The 21,788-nt window shown below is 30.7% G+C and overlaps 1 protein-coding gene across 13 annotated transcripts in view; it reads left to right on the top strand.

Annotated features, from left to right (window-relative positions):
- Window positions 1-21,788, top strand: part of LOC142326451 (ATP-binding cassette sub-family C member 5-like) — a 256,658-nt gene that overhangs the window by 218,899 nt on the left and 15,971 nt on the right. For all 13 annotated transcript variants that reach the window (XM_075369001.1, XM_075369080.1, XM_075369052.1 and 10 more), the window contains 4 exons: window positions 5,157-5,285; window positions 11,437-11,528; window positions 15,286-15,470; window positions 20,645-20,807. In XM_075369001.1, coding sequence (XP_075225116.1) covers window positions 5,157-5,285; window positions 11,437-11,528; window positions 15,286-15,470; window positions 20,645-20,807 — 569 coding nt within the window. The remainder of the gene's footprint in view (window positions 1-5,156; window positions 5,286-11,436; window positions 11,529-15,285; window positions 15,471-20,644; window positions 20,808-21,788) is intronic.

The raw sequence follows: 21,788 nt of genomic DNA, 5'->3' as shown, positions 1-21,788 counted from the left end.
AACAAATCATAAATAAACAACTTTTAATGTAATTGTAAAATTTAATAACAATGAAGATGCAAGGTCCCATAAAAATTGATTATTGGAATTGATATGGTAAGTTTAACTTATTTATTTACTGTGTTTTGGTGGTTTATATTTCATGTAACATTAAATTTTATTAGTACAGTGGTCAATATGTTAATGAATTATCTGAATTTTCAAAAAAAAAATAAATAAATAAATATATATATATATGCGAGGGTAAATCAATTATTATCCGCAATGTAGTTATAAATTTTATTGCAATACAAATAGCAAACTTACATATACATCATTTTTCAACATAGTCCCCTTGCATTTCAATGCACTTGGTCCATCATTGCACAAGCTTCCTGATGCCCTCATAAAAGAAGTTTCGGTTGAGCTGTGAGCCAGGAATGCACTGTTTTTTTCACTGTTTCGTTCGAGGTAAATCAACTTAATGCCTCTTTGAGTGGACCAAACAAGTGGTAGTCAGAAGGGGCAAGATCAGGACTATACAGAGGATGAGCCAGTACTTCAAAGTTGAATTTCTGGAGTGTTTCAAGTGTGGGCAGCAGTATGTGGACAGGCATTGTCGTGTAACAACACAACACCTTTTGACAGCAGTTCTCGGCGTTTGCTTTGAATTGCAGGCTTCAGCTTGGCAGTAAGCATCTCACTGTAATGCGCACTGTTTATTGTCATGCCCTTTCCTCATAATGTTCCAGTACTGGGCCTTGTGAGTCCCAAAAAACTGTAAGCATCAGTTTTCCTGCGGATGGTTGGGTCTTGAACTTTTTTTACAGGGCGAATTTGGATGTTTCCATTCCATACTCTGCCATTTACTCTCCGGCTCGTAATGATGAATCCATGTTTTGTCACCAGTGATGATTCTCTCTAAGAAGATGTCCCATTCGTTACCATAGCGATCCAAATGTTTTTGGCAGATGTCCAAGCGCATTTGTTTATGCAACTGTGTGAGTTGTTTTGGGACCCATCTTGCACAGACTTTATGAAACCCAAGTCTGTTGTGGATGATTTCATAGGCAGAACCGTGACTAATTTGCAGACGATGTGTCACTTCATCTACAGTTACCCATCTGTCTAAGAAAACCATGTCACGTGCATGCTCAGTGTTTTCCTAATTTGTGGTGGTAAACGGTCGTCTGGCATGCGACCATTTTTTAATTTTTCAATCTACTCGTAGACACTTCGTTGCGGCAACACACTGTTCCATACTGTACCAAAAGTCTTAGATGAATTTTTAAACCATGCATGCGTCATCTACGCAACACAACAGTACTACCAACATAAACAAAAATATAACTAAATTGCGGATAATAATTGGCTTGCCCTTGTATATACATATATTATGCACCTATAAAGCAACTTATCCTGACTGATTCATCAATGCCCAGCAAAAGTTACTGAAGATAAATTGATGAAAATTTGTATACACATTCCTCTAAGTGCGTACTAAGATGATTTTTTGAAATTCTGAATTTCAAAATTTAAAATGGAGTAACAATGAAATTTACTAGATATCAACTTGATTTTTGGTGTATGTAATTTCTAAAATCGAATTTCAAAATTTTTTAAAATTCTGCTTTGAAAGGGGTGAAGAAAGGTAAAAACAATTTGAACAATAATTGAAAATTTTCCCCATTTCCAACTAATCTAAACAAATTATTACTAGATTGGGGCTTGCAAATAATCTTCAGATAAATATCTTAACACCACTTTTGGGTTTGTTTTAATTTCAATTTTTTAAGGGGTGTGATGGTGTATGGTGTAGCAGCTCAACCGACACTGCCATTATTACTGTATTTATGACATGACTGGCTGCACCTGCCTCCTTGACTAAAAAACATAAAATAAAAGTTAATTAAAAAAAAAAAAATAAATAGTAAAACAAAAATATGGTCCACCTCATAGTAGTGTTTATCAGGTAATGCTACAAACATTTTTTCCTTTTGAGGCAAAATACATTTTTATCTGTACAAAGTATGATAATGGAGGCTGACTGTTTTGAAATCCAGATTCTCAGATAACTCAGTTTCAGGTCCTGTACTGACCAATCTGTTGTTCTGAAGAAATCACAATACACTGATATTTTTTATAAATTGAACTGGCTTTAATTTTTATTTATGTTATTATTCTGACGAGTTTAATAAACATAACAAGGTCTAATGGACAGAACCCTCTGGCTAGAAGATGGGAAGGCTGAGCGAGGCGTGGCGAGCTATGACCAGTAAAATATCCCTTGATTGTAAAAATGCTATTAACCATATAGTGTGGATGAAGGATGAAAAGGGGGTAAACTGTTTTTCTTTTACATCTTTGTGCATTTTGTCTCGGCAATGAATTGAGAATTAATTTGATTTTTTAAGTAAATGTACTTCAGATTAATATCTAAAAATCAATTTGTGGTTTACCAAAATTCTACCACTAATGGGGTCAACAACACCAGAAAATTTATATGCTGAGCAATACACCAACTGATGTGCAACAGCAACAGTTTACCAATGGGCACCCATCACCAGCAGCAGCACATCAGAGAACGACAGTGAACACAGCAGCAACGATTAGCAAATAGGGCAACAATTACTCCTTTCCTTGCACTTGAGGGTGAAATATTGCAGGTGTAGCTGCACCAATATCGTATGCGAGCTTTGATGGGGGAACACTAGTATATATATTTATATTTTTTTAAATTCTATTGAGTAAACCGCTTAGTACAGATTATTGAGATAAGACATATCTTACCTTAATTTTTCAAAGAATTTAATATATATATATATATATATATATATATATATATATATATATGTACTACAGCTACCTGTCGCAACTTTGCCCATGCTACATGGTTACTTGCATTTCCCGTAGCAGCCAATCTTTTTATTTTATGTTTTTTAGTCAAGTAACTGGAGGCAGTTGCAGCCAGTCACACATACAGTAATGGTGGCAGTGGCTGTATTAGTTGAGTCATAGTGCAGTATACATTCGCACCCCTTAAAAAAATCAGAATTAAAAATAACCCAAAAATAGTTTTTAAATATTTATTTGAGGAGTATTTGCAAGCCCAAATCTACTCAATATCTCATTAATTATAGTTGGGATTAGGAAAATTTACCTAATTATTCAAATTTTTTTTTACTTTTCTTCATCTCTTTCAAGGTCAAATTCCAAAAATCTAGAAATTGGTTTATTGACATGAAAATTATACTAACCAATAATCAGGTTGATTTCTTCATTTGTTACCTATAAATTGAAAAAACAACAGGGTTTCTAGAAAAATTCAAAAATCCATTTTAACCGTTGAAACTTGGGATTTCAAAAATCTAGAAGCTGGTTTTTAGATATTCATAATCATTCAGTTCAAACCCAGCTTACACAATGATAGATACTCACAGTTCAGAATTCATTAAAGTTTGTGCTTCAACTGGCAAATCTTCTCCACTAATACATATATATATTTATTTTTTTTCAAGGTGAAATATATCCAAAAATCTTTTCAGTTATGCCAAGAAACATGGGTAAAAATTTAGTAGTAATAGATCTGGCAGTTTTTTGTTTATCCTGAACAAAAACCTTCATCCCCTTTATATAAGCATAGATAATTCAGCTAATAGTAAATTAAAATGAAATCTGCTCAGCTCAGTCATTTACTGTTTCTTACTGAATAGGAGTACCTTAATTGATAGTTCCATTTTCTACACACAACAGTCATGATGTAAAACCTTTTGCGTTAAAAAAGAACGATGTTCATGACCCATAATCCAAGAAACAAGAACAATATTTGGATTGGAAAACATGATTACTTTAGAAATCCCCGTTCTACCCATAGCCAATTACTACTTTTTTAACCAGCAGGTAAGTTAAGAAGTATACCATACCCCAGTAGTTAGATAGCTGAAACATTAATTAGTATTTTTGGTATTTAATTGTTTCCACCCTTCTTGTACATATTTAGTCATCAAAAAAACTATTATTATATATTTATTAATTTATGATTCTAAAACCATATTCAGTACAAGATAAAATGAAGTTGTAAGCATTTATGACTTAATTTTTTAAATATAATTCTATTTGTTTTTATTTAATTTTATTTTATTGTCATATCCTTGATAAGTTTTCATTTACCAACTCTGTATCCTTTAGTTATTGAAGAATACTTTCCATTTTGCTAACATTATGTCTCTCAGTAACAAATAGTAGAGTGATGGCAGAATGTAGTAGTCAGCTCAGTTTATCTAGTGTATTAATACATAATATCCAAATGGTTAAATTTACCCTTTTTCATGCTCTATAAAAAACTGCTGTTTTGCAAGTTTTTCTCCATATGCTGCTGCATATTTCATCTATAGATAAAGTTGGCCCTTTCTGTGTGGTAAATAAACTAGGCTCTTAACATGAAGAATAAACTAGAGATTCTATGAAAGGAAGTACCAAAATGAAACTATAAATCATTACTTAATTAAAATGAAATCAACTAGATGATCAGAATTTAATTTAGAAGCAATTGGAACAGTTTAAATTGCAGTTGAATCAGATTTTTTATTTAGTAAATTTACGATAATCATGTTTTTATAGTAAAAAGGAAAAAATGCATTGTTCACCTTCAATTAAAGGGAAACAATTTCATCTTTAATTCCTTGCAATAGTACAGTGACTGAAAAAAAATAGTAATTATTACATGATAGTAATTATTAAAGAATAGAAATATTATTTTACTTACGGAAGACAACTTTCATGTGATAGAAATTCTGGGAAAAATAAGAATTCTTCAGCTGATAATTATGTAGAAATACAAAGTTTTAAATCATTAGTTAAATCTGAAATTGTATATCTGGCAAGCAGGTGATTTGTTAGTGGTAATACTCTAATGAAATCTATAAGGGTGTTTATATATTTTTAACAATTACAGTAGTTTATAAAATTATAAATGAATTCTTGGAAGCTCTTTAACATCCATGTATAGGACAGTGGATTTTTTCTTTATTTTGGAATACATTGTTATTGCTGGATCATTAAGTTTTATATCCTTGTATAATAAAATAAATTTATTATGTAAATTTATAATGTATTTATTTATTTTTATGTAGAAATTTTCCTTTTCTTATTTGTAAAATTAAAATTACATGTTACAGGGTAGCTGTGAGAGATTTAAAACGGTTTGATAATGCAACTCGATCGCCAATATTTAGTTTGGTTGCTGAAACAGTCTATGGGCTTGATACAATACATGCTTTTGGCAAAGAAAATGATTTCCTTAGAAAGTATGTTAAAATTTATATTTTTTCTTGGTTTTAATTTATAATGAAATCTTTTCATTAACTTTCAGTTTCGATTCTTGTTTAATAGAAAATTCTTGTTTTAGTAGAAAAAAGTTTTTTTTACTGAAAATGCATTAATCACTTTAGTTTTTGCCATTTTGATTATTTTAAATTAAATTTGAAGTTCTCGATTCTGTTTTTAGTAAAATTAAGCTAGCCTTTAATTCTTAGGATCCAAATTAAGGGTGCAAATTTAATGGTTTTATATGAATTCTGATCTGAAGAATTGAAGAAAATAGGTCCCAGAACTGTTTATTAGCAGTTTTTGATTGTTTATTTTTCTAGAATATTTAATTCTTTTATTTTATAATATTGAACATTTTATTTCATTATTACGCACTAAAAATCTGCCACTTTTATGTATTTTATTCATACCATTTTACTCAGAATCAAATTCTCTGTATGTTTTGTTTAAAACTTTTATGTTTATTACCCATTTAACGAAGCTGTTTTACGCTAAACATACAATTGTGTGTTTTTTGACCTCAGTTGTTTGTCTTTTACCCCATACTTCTCAAAAACTATTAAACAACAGTTCTGGCACTTAATTTTTTTTTAATTTTTCACATAATATTTCATATAAGAGCATTAAATTTACTCCTTCATTTGGGTCTCAAGAATTAAAGACTATCATAATTTTACCAAAGGTGCAGAAATCAGGGCAAAGATTTTTCACCAGCCAACACTTGCTAATGAAGCATTTTTGAAATATGTTTATATGAACTTTTTTCTTTATTTGTACCAGTAGAACTTGTTCTGAAAGTTTGTTGCATTCTTCATGAATCATTCTGTATATGAGGGATGGCTGAAATGTAAAGCACAATCACTCATAACTCACAATTAAAAAACTATATAAATAAATACGGCATAAAAATAAATTTTATTTACTACAAAAACACATTTATTTTACTTTGTAGACACCATTTACAGCTACACATTTCTTCCAACAGTGAACCAGTTTTCTCATTCTGTCCCTGAAAAATGCAGCAGCCTTTTCTTGAGCCACTATCTTACTGCATCTGCAGTTTATCATCTGCGATGAGATGAATTGCTATAAGAGGAATATTAAAATTCCTCTATATTAATATTTCCTCAATATTAATATTGCAGTAAAAGTGAAAATTTCAGTGTGGCAAATCTGGTGAGAATGAATAGGTTCAGATCTCATTTTCTCAATAATTGCATACAATCTATTTGGCCGAGAATTATCTTGCTGCAGAATTAATGGCTCCATGGCTTGTCAAACACAACATACAAGTCTGCTTAGGTGTTTTAATGTATCTATGTATTAACACAGAAATTACAGTTGATTCATGTACACATATTTGGAATTTCAGAACATTGTCAAAAGAATTTTTTTTTGCAGAGGGTTGTGTTTTGAATTTTTATGGTTATGGTAAACCATAGTAGCTGGTATTTCGTGACCCACTACTTTTCTTCTGGGTCATGATGATGCACCTGACTTTCATCTGCTCATTATTGTAAAAGAAGTCATCTCTCTTGTCATAATTACATTTTAGAAGCTGTAGCTATTCATAATATTCCTTTTATTGTTGTTTGTTCTTCTCTGTGCATGGCACCCACCATGAACAGATTTTATTATGGTAGCCCAGTTGTTTAATAATATGTCCTGCACATTCTTTTGATTTTCCTATCTGGATGGCAGTGTGTTTTTGTGTGTTATGTGATAATCATTTTGAATCAATTCATCCACCTCATTTTGGTTTCTCACCAGTCACAGAAACTGTTTAATCACTATGAGGTACATTCTCAATATTTGCTTTGCCAGCTTCTAATGCACAAAATTTTATTACCTACCTACTCACAGTACTTTGATCGACAGTTTCATCACCATAAATGACTTTTAGACAACAATGAACAACATTAGCATTCACTTCTTCCGATGTCAAAAATTCAACTGCTGCGTATGTTTTTAGGCACATTGATGTAGCAGGTGTACTCAACACTATTATAATGGCAACTGATAGAAAATGAGAGGTTGTATGTCAATGAATTTTGGAATGTTAGTAGTAGGGGAATGAAACTACAAGATGACAGCACTTGTTGCTTTGTACGACATTTTGTTCTTCCAATACATACCAGTGTGTATTCATTTCAGCAGTCCCTCATATAGTAATTTAAATGGACTTACATGTTTAAACCTGAAACTTTAATCAAAATAAAACAAATCCTGTTTGTACATTATATTTTCTGTGTGACTAGTGTCACTTGTTAAATAACCATATGCATATATATAATAGAGATATACACCTGTATCTTTACTTGGTGTTGGTTTTAGAAACCATGGCATCAATATCAGTACAAGTATTTGTGTGCATAAATTATACCTAACTGATATTCTAATACTGACAAGAAACAAATCATGCATCACAACGAACCCTTTCCAGCATTCAGTATTATGTGATTTACCCAACTGCAAAAAAAAAGCAGTTATCTCCGGTTTAGGAAAAATAAGTAATAGCTAGGACCAAATCCAAGGAATTCAGTACATGTGAAAGCACTTTGAAGTGAAGGTTATGAAATGATTGGAGTTTTCAGCAACAACCAAAGATGTGTGTGCAGGTACATTGTCGGAATGAAAGAGCTCTCTCTTTTTGGTCAGATGTAAATATTTAACCCGAGTAGTGATCTTTAGTCGGCCCATTAGTGAAGCATAATACTTCCTGTGATGGTCCTGCCTTTTTCCAGGTTGGCTGTGAGCAATTAAAAAAGAGCTTGATATGACATTGGAACACTCTTCTCCATCAAATACAATAGTTAAATACTATGTTGCAGAGTTTAAAATGGGTCGAACATACACTTGCAGTGAACCATATAGTGCATGTCCTTCTCAAGTGAATGCACCAGAAGTGATAGAAGAATTGCACAAAATTGTTTTGGCAGATCAACGAGTGACAGCAAATGATTTAGAGAGTCTGTAGGCATATCAACAGAATCTGTGCACAGTATTTTGTACAAGCATTTGGCCATGAACAAAGTGTGAGCTACATGTTTGCTCATGCCTAGCCGAAAAATCATTTCAAGCAATTCCTCTCAAGCTCTTTCAGTGCAATCTAGAGGAAGTTTTACGTTGGTTTGGGATCGCTCATGAGGCTTGAGTTCATCACTACTCTCCCAAGACAAAACTACATTCAAAACAATAGGTTGAAAAAGGTCAATCTACTTCAGACAAAGCGAAAACATGACTTTTAATGCGAAAAAGTTATGGCAATTGTTTTTTTAGGGTGTACATGGAATAATTTTCAATGATTATCTTAAAAAGAGTAAAACAATAAATGGTGAATATTGTGTGACTGTTACAGCATCTTGGCAATGAAATTAAGGAAAAACTACCACATTTGACAAAAAAGTGTTTTCCATCATGACAATGCTCCAGCTTACACTTCAGTCATTGCAGTGGCAAAAGTCAATGAATTACAGTTCAAATTCCTGTAGTACCCTCCATATTCATCTGATTTGGTTCCTAGTGACTATCACTTCTTTCCTAACCTAAAAATATGGCTTGGAGGGAAGAGATTTTCAACCAATAATGAAGTTATTGCCGCCGTAGATGATTATTTTAAGGAGTTGGAAAAATCAACATACCAAATTGGCATAAGTTTTCTGGAACGCAGGGCTAAGAGTATAGAACTTAATGGTGATTATGTTGAAAAATAGATCAAAATTTACGCAGGAAAATGTTGTTTTCTTGTCCAGGCCTGGAACTTTTCATTCCACCTTTGTATTTGTTATTATTATAAAATATTAAAAACAGTTATAAAAATTGAAAAACACAACTGCTAAAAATGCTTAAAAAGGCTACATACATATATATATAGAAATGTTATTTCTATGCATACATTTGTATATAATGTTATTTCTACATTAAAATTCCAACGTGGGAATTTACATCTACGTCAGTTAGGCTATGGTGAATCAGGTTGAGCTGCAATGGTAAAACAAACTTACATACATACATACGTACATCCTAAATACATTACTCTCCTTTTTTGGGCAGTCATGTAAAAAATTTTAATTGAATTGTGGTTTTTAAGTTATTTCTGATATCATAAGGTATATCAAAAAAGGAATGTGATGTATTTTTCTGTAACCCAAAAGTAACCTTTTGGATCAATGAATGAGTTTCTTGCTTTAAAATTTGTTATTAGAAAAATTTAATGTTGTTATTTGTTTTATCTAGAATTAAGTATCTTTATTTTTCATTGTTTTTTTACATTATGGCAGTCATGAATCTTTAAAATTGGTGTCATTAGCTATGGTGTTATTTCTCATATCCCTGATGGAAGAACTGATCTTTTCTTTTGGCATAGTGGCAAGAAATAATATTAAGATTATTAGAAAATGACCAGTCCTACAGAAAATGGCTTCATGTGTTCACTGAGAAATATTATTACTTAAATTATCTACTTATCTGAGGATTAACAGTCTGATTGTTATTCATACTAAAGATATGCATTTTTGGAAAACTGTAGTCATTTTAGGCAGAAAAAATTTTAGAGCTTGTAAACAATAATAATAATAATAATAATAATTTTTTTTTGCTTAAAAGAACAAATATCCATGTGTACGATAATGTTAAACTGTGTAATGCTTGTTTCTTCCATGAAATAAATATAACAATTTTATTTGAATTTTGTTTAAAATGGTTCAAAGTGTTTTTGTATATCCTATTATACATATGCTTTTAATAATGAATGGGGTCAGATCAGATGACCTTGGAGTCCTTCACAAACAAGCTCTGTCATCAGATGGGGATGCCAACCAATCCAGCAGTTGGGGAATATGTTATTTAACCAATCCCATTTAGAGTTATGGTAGTGATGAGGTACACCACTTTGTTGCCAAATAAAATTCTCTGATTCATCTTACAGTTAAGGAAAGAGGCTTGTTTACAGCATATCCAAATAGCTTCCCGTAAACTTGCCAATGAGAGAGATACTACACAAAAAAAAAAAAATTAATTTCACCTTGTAAGAGATAATAGGGATTTTCTGACCTCCAGATGTGGGCATTATGTGTGTTACCTTTTCCACTAAGATGGTGTGTCTCATCATTAAACAAAATAGGTTCCAGAAAATCTTAATCTTCATGCTTGAATATTTCAATTGTGAAGTTGCCCATGCACAGCTTAGTCTGCAGGATTCAAAGACTATATAAGTTGTAAATAGTATGTAAGCATTTCCTTAAAACATTCCACATTGTCATCACCAGCATTGCTAGTTCATGGCTGGCCTTTGTAACAGACTTTTTAAGACTATGCATGAAAGACTTCTTGACATACTCAACATTTTCTTCAGATAATCTTGGCCATCCCATACTTTTTCCTTTACACAGACATCTGTTTCAAACTGATTATGCCATCAACAAATATTATTGTCAGTTGGATGATCACAATTAAACTTTCTATTGAATGCACATTGAATTGTAACTCCAGATTCCCATTTTACAAAAACTGCAAAATACAGAAGGCTTTCTGCTCAGGAGTAACCATTTTTGCTAATGGGCCTATCAAGTGGAAAAATAGGGAATCAATCTACAGCCATATGTAAACTAAAACTGTTCATTTTCTCCTTTATTGTAGCCTTTTTTTGTATCAACATTGTACATCTCTTCCTTGAGATATAACAAATCAAAACCAGATTTTTTTTTGTACACCCAGTACTATTTACAAGTAGAAAATAGGTAATCAAAAAAATTCTAGAAAGTTTTGAAAAATTTGTCTGAATCATGTGTTGTAACATTTTTGTACGGATATTTTACATCAATTAGGTCAAAAAAAGAAAAATTAATGAAATCAGCCATTCAACTGTGTATTTGTTATACAACTTATCAAACAATTAGTCTATTGCATTACATACTCATACTTGTATGAAAGTTGAAATTATTAGAAAATTATGAAGTTGATGGTGATTAGCTGCAAGATTGATGATAACCATTTTGTTGGAAGCACTTTCAGGTAAAAAAATGCAAGGTCAACTTACACGCACAACTATATATTAGCGTAGAAATTTTTTTTGTTCATTAAATTTATTCAACCTATATTAATTTGAATTTCTTTTGAATCACTTTTCAGGTTTTCTAAATTGTTTGACCAGAATACTACTTGTCTTTATATTTGTTGTATTGCAATGAGATGGCTCTCACTACGAATTGATACATTATCAGGTAATAATTTCTGTCTAAAACATTAATCTATTTAGTTGTACTTTTCTTTAAAAGGTTTATAATTGTATGTAATTTATAACTTAAATTTTGGCATTTTAAGTATATAATCTATTGATGATTTTAGTTATTATGTTATGCAATGAAAAAACTACCAGACAGCGTTAAATAATTTATTCTAACTGGCAATCTTATTAATTGCAAGAAACACTTTTGCAAAGTCAGATATATCACTTTTAACTCGCATTTGATTCTTTTTCCAAATAAGTGATTATTTATAAAAAAATAATAAAATAATGCTTCATAAATGTTCATTTAAAAATGTTACTGTATACATCAGGAGTTTATTATTATGTCAGGAAATTAAATATATTGAATTCACTTAAACATTTTTCTTCTGTAGACATAAATTTCAACTGTGTAAATGCTTTATTCTACTACTTATATTATGTGATAGAAATGCTCAGTTTATAAAATAGTAATTGAGGTTATGTTTCTTTGAGATAGTAAAAATGAATTAAGTTGAAACTAAATGAATTTTGATGAAAATGAAGTTTTTTCATTTTTTGTTTTAATTGTCTAAATAGATTAAAAATTTGTTTATCTTGAGTTTTTCACATAAAAATCTGTTTTAAGAACTTTAATTAAAAAATATTTCTTAAACAGTGAAACCTGGTTAAGTGAGAAACCTCTACTAAGATTCACAATGAGGTCCTGACACACTTTTGCATCGAAATACCTCTGTTTGTGGGAATAATTGAACCCCTTTATCTGAGATTTTGTTTTTAAATTTTTTTAGATTTTTACCTTTATAACTGGAACCATATAGCTAACAGCCTGTATAACTATGACAATTATTAATAATTTGTCATTTTGAATATTGGTCTGAACAGGTTTGTTTACAAACTTATTCGAATTTCTTCTTCTTCTGAATGCATTTAGTTTTACATTGCTCTAAGGTTTTGTATAATAAACAAGTGAGTAAAAGTGCTCAAAATGTCGCCTGATGAATTACGCGACATTACATTACAGGAATTTAATGTACTGAAGTCTACCCTCTACAGAATAATTCAAAACAAGGAGAAAATTTGTTCTCAGTGTGCTGAAGGGAAAGGAAAACTAAAACGAATGGGATCAGCAGAGTATCTTGAACTTAAAAATGTCTGTCAACATGGATGAAGCAGGAACATAATAAAAACATTCCAATAAGCGGTCTGATGATTAAAGAGAAGGCTCAAGAATTTTCTATTAGGCTCCATATTGATAATTTTTGTGGCAGTTACAGCTGATTGGAGAGCTTTAAAAGAAGGAACGATACAGTTTTCAAAAATGTTTTTGGAGAAAGTAATGCCATGGACAACAGCATATGTAATCATGCTTCATCTGTCAGCAGAACATGAAAACAAACAAAAAAACTAATGCTTTTAATGGAAAGAATAACTTTAAAAATATTCATAGATCAGAATTCAAGCAGATTCATCAAGTATTTCTAAAGTGTTTTTTTGAAACAAGGTGTCAAAATATTTCATTAAATGGCCCATTAATAAAACAAAAGCTGAAAGCTTTTTTTTTCAAAAAAAAAGAAGAAAGTTTTTGAACTTAAAAGGTTCTGATGTTGGTTGGAAAAATTTAATTTAATTTTAATTGGTGAAATCAGGCTGAATGGGTCATAGTGGAGAACATCATAAATTACTTGGCAAAAGAAAGGATTGCTGAAAGGGGTCTAGAGTGCCACTTGGGCTTTCCCGCTTTCTGTTTCTGTTTTAGTTGTTACATTTTTGTTGTTCTTTATTGTTGCATGTTGAATTCAACTCTACCTTTCAGGTAGGTATTAGACTTCAGTTCCTTTTTTTTTTGTTCTTCAGTCTTGTTTTAGACTTGGTTCAGATGACTTTTGTTTTCTTTTCTTGAGAGTTCTTAATGACGTAGTACACCGATGGGAATGTCACACATGGAATTCGCATTGGTGGCATCCTGACTGAGGTAAGAACAAGGCTGAGAGATACCTTTTGCCAAGGTGCCAAGGTTTTGAAAATGACCTCCAGTAAAGCCCATAGGGGCTAGGTATGGGGGGGGGGTGGCATGGTGACGAAAACTGCCACGTGGAGGGTGTTTTTCCCTGTGGGGCCAGGATGGAAAAATTTAAGCTACATCACAATATTTCATCTGGAGAGAAGTAATGAATCTGAGGATGTTGATTTAAATTCAAAAAATACCTGGCTAAAATCTGAGTGAACTTATATAAATGATGATTATAAAGAAGATGACATATTCATTGGTAATGAGATAAGAATGTTTTATAAATTGCTTCCAGACAAAACTTTAAAATAAAGGCAAAAAATGTGTCAGCAGAAAAAAGTAAAAGAGCAAGTTTTAGTCAGTGTCAGTACATCAGGAACAAAAATTGTTCATTATTAGTAATTGGGAAAGCAAACAAGCTGGAAATATTTCAAAAATATTAAAAGTGTTGAAATCACAAATAAGCTTGGATGACAACTTGGACTGCTCAATTATTACACTTTCTATCTTACCATTTTAACATTCATGAATGAATTTTGGCCGGTTTTACACTTTGAAAATTAAAAATTTAACATGGCACTCTATTCTTCCACTGTACTCAACATTTTGAAGTAAGCAAATGAGATTACATTAATGGAAATTATCTTTGAACAGCTGAAATTTTCTATCACTCGTGTCGATTTGAATGTCAAGACAGTTTCAGTTTATTTTATTAAATAATTTTTTTGCTGTTCCATTTGTCTCTTAATTACTTAATGACCATCATAAACACTTTTCTGCTGATGGTCAGCAATGATTTTAATTTAAAATACAAATATTGCAACAATGGACAAAACCAAATTTAATAATAGATTGTTTATGTTTTTATTTATCTTAATGACCATCTTAAGTGACTGATGCTGTTCTCACTGTGTTGTCAGCTGACTGCCTGCAATAACCTTAGCTGACACTGTGAAAAAATAGCAGCAGCAGGTTTTAAAAATTGTTTGGAAAGATGACTGAAACCATTATGAAGTAACTTTTTAAAAATGGTTTGTTATCTAATATGGTTCAATTTGTTTTTAACTTGTTTCATAAATTAATTTTTTTGAAAACTGTTGTAAAATATAAAACTAACAATTACTTACCTAATAGATTCTAATAAGAATTAGTTTGATGAGCAAACCATCTATCAAAATGATTCACTTAAAAATTAATAACAGTTTTAATCACATATTTTATAACAAAACTTGTTTATTTTTATATTATTCCTTTTCTTGTCCACACTTTAGCTGTCCTAAAACTTTATTTTTCTTTGTACACAATAGGTGAAAATATTCCTACTTGTAAGAGAGAGGGAATTATATTAATTTATTTTAAATTAATATTTATTTAATGCTAATTTAAAATGTTTATTTATCATAAATTAATGATGGCTGTTGATATGGTCCATTCCAAAACTTCTTTCTTAAAGTAATAAAAGTAGTAAATTCTTCTGGTAGTAACTTAATTATTTTCTTAAATTTGTCTTTTTAAACTTTGTCGCAACAAAAATTAGTATTAAATTAATATTTATGTAAAAACAAAATAAAATGTTGATATAAACCTCTCTCAAAAGAAAAATTATTTACTAACAAAATTGTCCAGCAATGACATATAATAAATAAAATAAAATATATTAAAAAAATGTTTTAAGTATCTGGTTTAAAAATATCTCTTTCATGCATACATTCATGTGAATAATAAAATCTATTTATTACAGTTATGATAACAAGTATAACTGCAGTACTAGTAACGATATTCCATGGACAGGTATCACCAGCACTTGCTGGATTAGCTATAGCATATTCTTCAACAATAAGTGGAATATTTCAGTATACAATACGTTTGATTTGTGAAGCAGAGACAAAATTCATATCTGTTGAACATATCAACACATATCTTCAGGTAACTTTTTTTTGTTATCTTAGTTAAAGTATTTACCATTCTTAAATAGGTTCTGACTGTTCTGATCATTTGATAATAGATTAAGCTATAATTTTAGAGAAAGATAATAATATGCAGGTATTACGTTTCTGGGAAACTGATAAGTTTCAACAATATTTAATGCAATTAAATGTCTATAATATTTCATATTTCTGTTATTCAAGTTCAAGCTTCGGTTAATTTATATTGTGCCATCATTCAGAAAGATTTTTCAATGCCATTGTTAAGTTATCTGTGGGTTTCTCACTACAGCAGTTTTGAACCTTTTTTTCAAACCTCGCAGTTTCTGTATTTCTTGTGATTATTTTTGTTTATTTTATATAAAAAAAAAAAAATATTAAAATTATGTAATATAATGTGAGATATTACTGTGTATTTTTGACTCTTCTCAAAATGACTGTGCTTGATCAGATGATGGCTTTAAAAAATAATTACCAAATGGAAAGTTATCATACTATATTTGATATAGATGGAAGACAAGTCTAATATTGATAATTTATTTTTTCATTTTGTCAGTTTTTTTATTTTCTTCATAAAGATATATTTTATAAAGATATATTTTCCTTCAAACAAATGTAAAAAAAACTACTACATAAATTGCAATATGATATGGAGGTAAATTGTAAAAAAAAAAAGGTAGTTCGCTATTACTGATGATACGTTGAGTGATACAAGATTTTTATGGAGATGAACTTAGGCTCAGTGAATACATTTGCTAGGGAATACACTTGTTTTCCCATGCTGCACTGAATATATTATTGAGGCTTATTTTAAAAGAGTTAGGAAACCCCTAACTAGTAAGTAATAGTAAACTCCTAAATAGCAATAAATAAGTAAAATCTGTTAATTCATTCTGTGTAATGTTTGTTCATTTAATTTATCTTTTCTTCATACACCAACACACCACATTTTTGTGGTGTGTTTATACTTCATAATTCAACTGAGATCATGGCTTTTATGTGCTGTATGTCAGTCCGTATGTTTTGGTTAATATTTTGTTTGTGTGCCCTTAATACTTATTTTGTTGTGTACATACAAACAATATAAGCTGTCACTATAAACTTATTATTTCAAGAGGTTAATTCTATTTTGTATACTTAATGTATGTGTTTATTTTGTCTGTGGGTATGTATGTCCATCCTGTGTGATGTATTTAGTGCAATCATTGCTTTTTATGGGTTACTGTGTTTCAGTGTGTGTTTTGTTAGTTTGCTGTTTGATCTTGTTTGCTGAAAGCACCATAATAAACTTCTTTTCTGAAAATAATGATAATTTTTATGACTCTTGATGTAGATTAGTATTCTATTGATATAATTATTTTCTGCCAATAGTTATGTTTTCAATTTTTTATGGGTTGTATGTAGCATGTTGCCTGTTACTTTCAGCATAGAAATTATATCATTCCACTTTGAAGTCTTATATAAAACAAACTGTCAGTCCGATTTTAAAACAAGTCACATCAGAATTTGTTTAGTTTTATTCTGTGTATGGTAATGTTGACATTACTAATTTTTTAAGGTATGCCTTGCTGTAAAAACAGAAAACGACATCATATGAGTCTTCTGCTACATAACTTGACTTTGAACACTTCCCTTTAAAGAATTGTTTTGACAAAAGATAGTTTATTAAACCTATCACCCATCTTAAATTTTAGGTTTGCACCTTTAACTGTTATAAACTGTTATTTACTTTGTAAAACCATTTTATCTTCAGATCTATGTGATAAAGAAACATGGATTAAAGCATTTTTTTTTAAGTTGATGTAAGTCATATTTCATGAAACTAATTACTAATCTGAGTCTTGTTAGAGGTTTTTATGTATGAAGAAATAATTCTTTTAATTGAGGAGCTAAAAAGGAAAAATCACAGAGAATAGGTCTGTAGTAGGCCAGTTTTCTCCATCAGCTGCTTACTTTTGAATAGGTAACTGCCAAATTGTTTCTATTATAAATTTAATATAGTTTGTTTCCTTAATGATATCGCCACTTATTTCATAAGCTTGAAGAAGCTTGTGCATGGGATGGAAATGGAATTTTTGTAGCATATGAAAAATGCCATGGCTGACCAGGATTTGAACCCGGGACCTACAGGTGAAAGGCTGGAACATTACCACTACATCACAGAGATCAGATATGTAATTTGTAGCTACTGGCTTGGACCTCCTCATTATATTCTATTCTTTGTCTTTTAGTGATTCATTTATATATTGTTCAATTTTTTTCAGATGGTAATTAATTGTAGGACTAATTTATTCTTGAAAATTTTTAAGTTTTGTTTATTTTTAATTTTATATTAATAAAAAAACTTGTTTTTTCTTTTCTGTGTTTTGCCAAGTTTTTCTTTTATATATGTTATACTAAGTAATTTTATATATGTTATATGTTAAACTTTTTATTTACAATCCAATTATACATGGAATCTCCACCTTTAACATAAGATTTCTGCCTTCATCAGTGTGAACAATTTTTTTACAGGCATCTTCTTTCTGCTTGTTGTATTGAATAATAATTCTGTTTTTTATGTCTTATTTTTACATTTATGTAATTTGTAACCGCTGATATTTTATTATTAGAAAAAAAAATCTGTATTAATTTCTAGAACTTTTACTTTGTGAGCAGTTATTTCATTATTCTCACTTATTTCATCATGTATTTTACTTAAACGAGGCATGCTTTTTAAGTACTGCTTTGATGTACGAGGTCTGTTCAAAAAATACGTAGACTAATGTTATAAAACAAAATGTACTTTATTTAAAAGTTACTTGTCTGGGTCCCCTTCAAAGTACTCTCCTCCCTGACGCACACACTTATCCCAACAATCCTGGAACACTTCTTTTGTAATGTTCTTCAGTTCCTTCGTCGCATTTGCCTCAATCTCGGGAATCATCTCAAATCTTCTTCCTTTCAAAGGTCTTTTGAGTTTGAGGAACAAGAAGAAGTCACAAGGAGCGAGGTCAGGTGATTAGGGTGGGTGGGGAAGAACAGTGATCAAGTGTTTGACCAAAAACTCATGAGTTCTCTGGGCTGAATGGGCTGGAGCATTGTCGTGATGAAAAAGCCAGTCACCACTCTCGTAAAATGATCTCAAAATCTCGTAACATGATCCAACTGATATCCCACACTCTTCAGCAAGTTCTCTGATGGTCAGATGTCGATTTGCTCAAACCAGGGTGTTTATTTTGTCTATGTGTGAGTCGTCAGTTGACGTGGAAGGACATTCAGGACGCTCATCGTCTTCAATCGACGACCATCTTTAAAACGTCCATGCCACTTTAAACATGTCGCACGCTTCATAGTAATGTCACCATAATTTGTCTTGAGCATATCAAAAGTTTCACTTGCAGATTTTCCAAGTTTAACACAAAATTTCACAGCAACTTTGCTCATTCAAGTCACTCATTTTAAAATCTGCCAAACAAAAAAAACACACTTCACAAACAACCACATAGCTAAGCAATCAATAATGATATTTGCAATCAAAAAACTGTGTTGTAATCACCTGATTTGTACGAACATGGCGACACCAAGTGGATTTGACTGGAACCAACTGGACCAAGCAATTCAAACAGTCTACGTATTTCTTGCACAGACCTCATATATCTGCTACAGTGCACTGAGTAACTACATCTATTGGCATGCTACAGGCATTATTATGCGATTGTTAGTCTTTGTTTACAATTTTCTGTATGTGTACACAACGTATGCAATGAGCCACAGAGTGAGCAACCTTCTTTCATTTCTGATGATCTGGTGCAGAAAGTCAGTAGAAAAGTCCATGAGACTAGAAGGGTTTATGATCTCATTACTATGTAATGAATTTTCTTTAATTTCATGAAGTTTTCTCTATGTATCTGCAATCCAAAACAGAAGACACGGCGTGCTCAGTATGGGTATCTAACAGCTTCACAACAGTGCTTGGCCATATGCGGCTTATTGTGTTCAAGATCTCATTATATCATTTGAGTGGAAACAAATTCATCACCCACTGTATAGTCCTGATCTGGCACCCGGTGACTACCACATGTTTCTGCATCTAAAGCAGCACCTTGGTGGTCAGCACCATGATGACAATGACGAAGTCAGCATAGTTGTTCAGCAATGGTTATCTTAAGGCAGTTTCTATGAAGCTTGAATGCAGAAGCAAAAATTGCTTTAATGTAGGTGGAAATTATATTGAATTTTGATTGAGATTAAGGTTTTCAGGGTTTTGAAATAAATATAAGAAAAGATTTTTTTGTTATTTTTTATATTAAAATTGTACTTAAAAAACATGCCTCGTTTGTATGTTCATTTAAATAAATTATTAAAATTAATCTCTTATTTGTTATACATGCAAATCCATGCAAATGACAATTTATTTAATTACAGCAGTTTTTTATGTATTGGAAGTGCATGTTATAAATTATTAACTATCAACATTTAATAGCTAGCTGTTAAAGAAAAGATCTCGCATACAGTACAGAATATATCCAGTAGCAGTTTCCAATCATATTTCATCTATTTTCATTAAGTGTCACCTTAAAATATATGCTCAAATTTAACTGAAAAAAATATAGTAAATTACTGTTAAAAAATGTTATTAAAAACTGCAAATATTTTTAATAATTTAAGTAAAAGATGTCATAGATTATTATAAGTTTACATCTACTTACTAGAAGCTTTTTTTTTCAAGTATCTTCATCAGAATTAATTATTATTTTCATATTTGAAAAAAAACATTGTGTAAAAATTTTTGGCACATCTATTTTTTAAAAATAAATTGTTAAAAATAATTTAATAGAATTTATTATAAACAAATACTTCATTGAAAATTTTTCACTGTTTAATATTTATTTACTTCATAAGCCAGAACTTGAACAAGATTTTTTCAAAAGTGGAAAAACTATTACAACTATTACAAAAACTATTATCAATTGAAAGATTATAATGTGGCTGGCACTACCAGCTTATAAGCCATTTAAAAATAGTTAAATGAATTTATAGTTAAATTAAAAGCTATTAGTATAATTTAGTAGTAAAATTATAAATATTTAATTAATTTTTTCATAAGTAACACTTTTTATAACTTTTCTGTCTCTGACTACATTCTTTTATTATGAATTATCTGAATTTGTTTAAATTAACGATGTGTTCTAGACTCTAGAGAAGGAAGGAGGCCATAGAAAATGTGCTAAGCCGCCAGATAATTGGCCTAACCATGGTTCAATCAGATTTCAGAACGTGTGCTTACAATACAGGCCTGGTTTGCCTCTCGTGTTGAAGAATATCTCTTTTAGGATTAATGCAGGGGAGAAGATAGGTCTGTGTTTTATTTTATTTTTCTGTTCTGTGTTTTTAGAGTCCAGTTTTTTCTTAGTGAATTTGTTTTTATCCAGCTTAAACATAATTTTGAGCAGGAGGATTGGTATAGGATTTAAACCAGTGTCCTCTAATTTTCTGCCAAGTTGATACTAAACTCAATTCAATTCAGGACATTGCATATCCATGTATCATTAGCATAAACCAAAAGCCAGATTAAAAAATATGGACCATTTTGGATTTCTAGAATAAAATCAGAATCAACATTAACTGCTAACAATCTTTATTTAAACAGAAGTTTCAGAATTTTTTAGTATTTTAAGGTGGACTCAAAGTAATAGTTCTCCAATTATTTGTAAGAATACTAAGTATATGTAAGAACTAAAAACACTTAAAAGTTTAATATACAACAGAAGAAATATATAAAGTGTTGTTTTTCTATCTACATTCATCCATAGTAGCATTTAACCATTGAATTACACATCTTTTTTAAAAAACTTGGTCCTGATTAATCCTGAGTTTTCAGTCAAAACCTTGCGTAAGTTCAGGTCATTTGGATTAAATGAAAATACTATGAGGGTGGAGTGAAAAGTTCCACCCTCGCACAGAGATTGCACACAGAAATTAGTACGCTTAATTTCTTGACAGTCATTCTTTATTAGTTTACTATAGGAGTTTCAAGTTGCTTCATCACTTACTATAGTATTTACAGTCTGTCAGAGTAGAGAATTTGGGCACTTTTTGAAAAATGAAAAAACTAGAAATTCATGCAGTGATTAAATGTTTTTTTCTGAAAGGTTTAGTGCAAAGGAAATTAAAAACGAGCTCGATACAACATTGGGAGACTCTTTTCCATCAAATACAGTAGTTAAACACAGTCTGGTGTAAATGCCTCGGCAGACATTTACACCAGTAAAATACAGATCAAATTTTGTCTTCACATAGGCCTCAAATGGACATCTTCACATCCAACCTAACGTGA

The sequence above is a fragment of the Lycorma delicatula genome, chromosome 1 (genome assembly GCF_047948215.1).
Source record: "Lycorma delicatula isolate Av1 chromosome 1, ASM4794821v1, whole genome shotgun sequence".
Classification (NCBI taxonomy): domain Eukaryota; kingdom Metazoa; phylum Arthropoda; class Insecta; order Hemiptera; family Fulgoridae; genus Lycorma; species Lycorma delicatula.
This window is presented reverse-complemented; position numbering and strand designations above follow the sequence as displayed.